At 43.1% G+C, this 6,606-nt stretch overlaps 1 protein-coding gene across 1 annotated transcript; it reads right to left on the bottom strand.

Annotated features, from left to right (window-relative positions):
* Positions 1-443: 443 nt before the first annotated feature.
* On the bottom strand, positions 444-6,244 carry LOC147115953 (C-C motif chemokine 20-like). Its single transcript, XM_085989474.1, has 4 exons — positions 6,062-6,244; positions 4,416-4,533; positions 4,237-4,314; positions 444-2,360 (listed from the first exon to the last, which is right to left on the bottom strand). The coding sequence occupies exons 1-4, from the start codon at positions 6,141-6,143 to the stop codon at positions 2,294-2,296; spliced, it is 345 nt and encodes a 114-aa protein (XP_085845600.1). The 5' UTR covers positions 6,144-6,244; the 3' UTR covers positions 444-2,293.
* Positions 6,245-6,606: the final 362 nt, after the last annotated feature.

The raw sequence follows: 6,606 nt of genomic DNA, 5'->3' as shown, positions 1-6,606 counted from the left end.
TTTAAATTAGCACTGAAAGCCAGCAGAATTTGCTATGACTGAGACCAGCTTATTAGTTTGGTATTTCCGCTGAAGTGAGTGCATGGCACATACATTCACTCTCTGGTCCCCTGGTACTGGCTCCATCTTGTTATATTCTACTCTGCATGTCAAGTGATTAATGGATCTATGGATCTCAGGCCTCCTATTGTCCAATCACAAATGCTGCTGGGATACATTATCGTGGAATCGGCCCCAATATTCAAATATGGAACATGGGATGTTTGTTTTTATTAAGACACCACTTCTGAGGTAAAAGAAACCACTTGTTCCTCAGATGTTGCACGCACGTATCCTTGTATTGTTAATAGAGCCTATAATACCCTTCTGAACGTGTAGAGGGCATTAGTTGGCATGACAAAGTAGGCTTATTCCTCCTTGGAGAGACACAGAAATAACCAAAGCAGGTTTACATTTTTTTATTATGCCAGAAATACAACATTGTAATTCAAAGATACAAAACCAAATAATCTTCTTACACTAACTGTAGCCCTTTGTGATAATACATAGCTATGGCTAGCTTTATAGCAACATTAGCAAGCACCAAATGAAAAGAGGTCATTCAGCCCATTAAGTCTGCTTCTTCCACAGACTGCTTACAATGGTGTGGGTTATCGCCTTTACTTTCTGGGCATTACATACCTCCTGGGCAATTGGCAGGAAGGATTCCACATCCCTTACTGAACCCACCGCACCCATTATAATTTCCATAAAATTAAAATCAGGCGAGTTCTGTTACCAGCGTGCAGTCCTCCTTGTCAGATTTTCCTTTCTAAGCTCTGCACAGAGAATATTTCATACCCAAGTGGTACAGATAAAAGCTATCCCAATTCATGGATTCTACCATATTTGTCCAATCTCCCGAGGGAAAGCTTCTTAAAATTTCTTTCTGACCCCCAAAATTAGTTGAGCAAAATTCCATAATATTTAACTTTAATTTCCTCGCCATGATTCAGCCCTTGCCATTGTTATCCATTGACAGCATTTTCATGGTTCCAGCAACACAAAAACCATTATGGCCCAGGTATATTGACCAATTCTGGCTATACTTATAGGAACATAGGAAGATAGGAACAGGAGTAAGCCATTTAGCCCCTCGAGCCTATTCCGCCATTCAGTGAGATCATGGCTGATCTGCAACCTAACTACATATACCTGCCTTTGGCCCATATACCTTAATACCTTTGGTTAACAAAAATCTATCAATCTCAGATTTAAAATTAACAATTGATCTAGCATCAATTGCAGTTTGCGGAAGAGAGTCCCAAACTTCTACCACCCTTTGTGTGTAGAAGTGTTTCCTAATTTCACTCCTGAAAGGCCTGGCTCTGATTTTTAGACTGTGCCCCAAGCCCTAGACTTCCCAACCAGCAGGAATAGTTTCTCTCTATCTACCCTATCTGTTCCCTTTAATATCTTGAAAGCTTCGATCAAATCACCCATTAACCTTCTAAATTCTAGGGAACACAACCCTAATTTGTGTAATCTCTCCTCGTAATTTAACCCCTGGAGTCCGGGTATCATTCTGGTAAATCTACACTGCATGCCTTCAAAGGCCAATATATCCTTCCTAAGGTGTGGTGCCCAGAACTGCTCACAGTACTCCAGGTGTGGCATAACCAGGGCTTTGTATAGCTGCGGCATAACTTCTTCCCCCTTGTATTCTAGTCCTCTAGATATAAAGGCCAGCATCCCATTAGCCTTTTTGATTATTTTCTGTACCTGTCCATGACATTTTAATGATCTATGTACCTGAACCCCCAATTCTCTTTGGACCTCCACTGTTTTTAGCTTTTCACCATTTAGAAAGTACTGTACTCTGACCTACCCTTTTTAGGTCTAATACAAAGGCTTGCTAAGTTGTGCTTCTAGCCTCTGGTTTTGCACCATTTGCATTTATTTGTCAACGCCTGTCAATGCTTTAAAGTGCCCTCTCGCACTTATTTTCTCCAATGAATACAAATTCAATTTTATCAATCTCTCCTCATCGAACTTTAAATCAACCGTATTGCGCTTCTCTAAACTCGCTGAAATGCAGCAATAAACTCTTTGAAGGTAAGATGTCCAAAATTGATCCCAAATGTAGCCTCACATTTTCAGGAAACATGCTATCAATGAGTTCAGTATATACACAGTTTGAACATGTTGCATTCAGCAGCTAATACTACAGAGTGGCTTTAATCAATTCGAAGTGCTTAAGTTTTTGCAATAAAAAGAAACTGTACAACAACCTTGTGAGATGGTAATAAAGACATCAGTTTATTTTTGCTGGCGTAGGTTGAAAATCTCTGTTTTTCTGGGACATTTTCTCCAGCTTCTTGCTGCAAGTCAAAGAAATATTCCAGCTTAATGATAGATTCTTCAAAATATTATTTTAGAGAGTGTTTGAAGACCAGGACCTCAAACCCAGCACCAAGCTCATGGTCTACAGAGCAGTAGTGATACCCGCCCTCCTGTATGCTTCAGAGACATGGACCATGTACAACAGGCACCTCAAAGCACTGGAGAGGTACCACCAACGCTGCCTCCGCAAGATCCTGCAAATCCATTGGCAGGATAAGCGCACCAACATCAGTGTTCTTGCTCAGGCCAACATCCCCAGCATCGAAGCTTTGACCACGCTCAATCTGCTCCGATGGATGGGCCACATTGTCCACATGCCCGATACGAGACTACCAAAACAAGCACTCTACTCGGAGCTCTGACATGGCAAGAGAGCCCCAGGTGGGCAGAGGAAACACTTCAAGGGCACCCTCAAAGCCTCCTTGAAAAAGTGCAACATCCCCACCGACACCTGGGAATTCCTAGCCTACGACCGCTCAAAGTGAAGGAGAAGCATCCGGGAAGGCGCCGAGCACCTCGGGCTCGAATTGCCAAGCCCCGTGGAGGTGGGTTTGGAGGCAGGAGTGAGGGGAAAATTGCAGAATCGGGGGGCACAAACCCTTCCCATCCCCAACCCACCTCCATGTCCGTTTCCCAGGAGGCGGGTACCCGACCTGTGCTGGGAGCCGCATTCCTGAGGCGGGAAGGGGATTAGTGCCAATTAACTGCCTGTTAACAGGTAGTTAACAGGCAGTTTTTGGCCTTATCCCTATTTTTAGCCCTGAAGTGTGGGCTGCCCGGCGGCTCCAAACCATGCCAAGTTAGCGAGGCGGACCGGTGGGCTGAAGGGCTTGGAGGGTTGAAATGTCCGGTGTTCAGGTGAGTGATGGGTGCATGAGTGCAGAGGTAAGTGTGTTTGGTGTGTGTAAAGTGTTTAAATAAGTTTTACTTACCTTTACTTACTAATGCAGGCTTCCTTCCTTCAGGTCTCGGGAGTCCCTCATCTCATCAGCACAGAAAGCAGAATGGCCGCGAGCTGTCAAAATTTGCAGCATTCTGCTTTCTGTTCTGGAGAGATTTCTAACTGAGTCTGTGGAGAAGGACTCAAGTTAGAATTCAGATTGTCAGTGTTTGTCAGCTTCACAGAGCTGTCAAATGCTGATATTTCATCTGTCAAAAGCTCTTGACAGATGAAATGTCAATCCCTGACGTCACCTGTAACCGGGTGTCCCTTAATTGACCTGCTGAGCCCACTGGGTGGGCTCAACAAGGCCAATCAAGGGAAAATCATGTGGGTTGGCCACAAATCAATGGAGGCGGGACTACAACCCAAAAAGTGGGAGTCCTGCCTCCATCGCGTCCCCATTGACAAAATCCAGCCCCTCGAGTCTCTTCGCCGGGAGCAAGTGGAAGCCAAGCGCAAACAGCAGAAGGAGCGCACGTCAACCCAAGCACCCCACCCACCCGCCACTTCAACCACTGTCTGCCCCACCTGTGACAGAGACTGTAGGTCCCGCATTGGACTCATCAGTCACCTGAGAACTCATTTTTAGTGTGGAAGCAAGTCATCCTCGGTTCCGAGGGGCTGCCTAAGAAGAAGATTGCACCATTTTTTGCCCACTTTGACCCCTGTGCATGGATCAGACGATAAGCTCCTCTCTCATTGGTGTTTTGGTGACATCTTTATACTGAGCAACAAATCACTAACTAAAAGCTAATATTTGTAGTGATGATATTTCACATAATTTTACACCCAAACTGTATTAATCTAAATAGTCCTGACATCTGGGGTGTGTCATTGAAATTCCAGGTTCTTACTAATCTGCTAAATGTACAGAATAGTTGGGAGGATGAAATCAAAGTCCGTGCTCTTACCTTAAATAGCGAAGTGCAAGTTTCACCCATTGATTATGTGGATTTGCACAAACCCACCGACCTTTCACAGTGTACAGTCTGTTAAAATAAGTGAAGGAAAAGATTAACTACTGATCGGCTTTAAATGAAATGACGCCATTCAGAAATGATTTGCCTTCTGTATCTCTAATTCTACTCACACAATTGCATCTATGTGGCAAACTTCATTGGACTTCTGCTCCACGTAGCCAGCAATGCGCCTAAATGGCAGAGTTGCCTGTGAATATTTGAGGCAACAGTCTTGCATAGACACTCTCACTGAAAAAGGAATTCATGAAGGTGTTACAAGTCTGTGTGTAAAAGGTAGCACACTACGACTGAGAATTTACATAGTGGATTGCAGATAACACATGGCCATTTCCCATCCTTCTCTGCAATCTCCACCAGCCCTGCATGGTAGCATGCTCCTTACTCTTCTGATTATTGTCTTATTTTAACCCCTTTCCCTTGCTCAATTAAACAGGTGGCAAGGACACCCAACCAAAGCTGGTTGGTCCTTTTTAATGTATGTGTGTCGTGTCCCGATGGTGTCCCCCAAATGCAATTTTAACTCAGTGGCCTGATCGGGAAAATGGCAGTGAGTCTCCTACCAGGTCAACCTAGTGGGGAAGCAGATCAGGGTTAGAAGAGGCCCAAAAACATACGGTTCTTTAAACATTTTTTTTTTTACTTTCCTTGTGAGGTGGATAGGAGCAGGAGTTTCCTCTGGGCCCTACAAGGAAAGCTTAGGCCTCCACTGATGCAGACTCCCAGCCCCCCACCCTGCAACCGATTGCGAGACCCTCGCAGGACATCCCCGGCAGCCGATCCCACTACTTAGCAGGTAGCTTCTGGGATTTAAAGAGTGTGAAGTTGGCCAATGAGACTTAAATGTGGTCCAGGATTTAAAATTTCCCAGGCCTCATTTTTGGAGAAGCAGGTGAGTTTCTAACTCATACCATTGCTCACACACTGAAAACTGGCCCAGAGTTAAAATCAAGGCCATACATTTATATGCACATATAAAGTAGACATGTGTATCTATACATAAACAAACACCTGTTGTAGTGTATTATTGAAATTCTTTAATTCAATAACTCTATAGGTAAATGATCATGTGGTATAATATTCAGCCACACCAATCAAGAAGAACTCGGTTTGTTCGGTGGTTTGGGCTGAATTAGCTGATCCCAGTTGGTGCTGTGGTGGTGGTGATAGACTTATCCTCATTGTCCCTTGGCTTAGGGAGAAGAAAATAATCAGCTGCGGCTTCTATTCGACGTTCCGAGATCTATGCTGGAAATCAGCTGAGGTAGCCCAAAGGTCAATTGACCAGAATCGAGAGCATAGAAGAAAATCGGGCGAGGAAGATCGCACATCCGTATCGGAGCCTGCCTGAAATAACCATACATTAATTTAAATGGACAGAAAATCGGGTGGGCTCTGTCGGGGCATTTGATCCTCTCCTCCCAAATTTCATCTATGTGCTCAGACCAGGCGATTATGTAATGCCCAAGAGCCAAAGAGCACTATCTTCAGGATAGGAAAGGAGAGGGCAACAAAACTGGAGGAGGAAAATGTGAGACAAAGTCAGAATTTGTTGTTGTTTCATTAAAGAAATTCAAGAAGATCCCATTACCCAGTGCAGTAATGATTGCATTTTAAGTTTAAAACATATTCTGGATTCAAACTGTTAAATAATAATAATTCACTGATTATAATTATAACTTTCTACCTTAATATTATGTAACAAAATGATGAAATGATCACATACACAGAATGAAAAAAGAGGTGTTATGGGACTTACTTGCGTATGATCCAGAAATGCAGAGCATGCTCAGGATCACCAATGATATCAAATTAGCCGAAACTGGTGTGTTGTGATCCATTATTTTCTTGCACTTTTTTTTCACCCTGATTGACCTGCTCAAGATAATGAAGGTGAAGTCTAATGGTAGCTTCTGATATTGTATTTGTTTCCTAATGGTGCTTTTATACGTGTTTGCTCACTGCTGCATTTACTGCAACATATAATCAACCACGCCTGTGATGAAATGCTGCTTTAATAACGAAACAATGCATAGATTTCCTGTTCAATTTTCCTCTCTTCGTGTCATATAGTTCAATATAGGTCACAAAGCCACTGTGTATTTGCAGCTAAGAGAACATTACACAACTATTATTTCACACCTATACAAACTTCTTGAGTTTTATGCTATTTCTAGTGTATTGAAACTTTTTGCAATTTACCAGCACAAAGTAGCACAAGCTAAAAGGAACAGAGGTGCTCTGTATTAAAATAAAGATGTGGAGACTGCTTTGAAAGTTTCTACACCAGCGAGGTGAGTACTC

The sequence above is a fragment of the Somniosus microcephalus genome, chromosome 6 (genome assembly GCF_052327205.1).
Source record: "Somniosus microcephalus isolate GS21.2 chromosome 6, FLI_Smic_1.0, whole genome shotgun sequence".
NCBI lineage: Eukaryota > Metazoa > Chordata > Chondrichthyes > Squaliformes > Somniosidae > Somniosus > Somniosus microcephalus.
The sequence above is the reverse complement of the archived record's forward strand: the minus strand, read 5'-3'. Positions and strand labels throughout refer to the sequence as shown.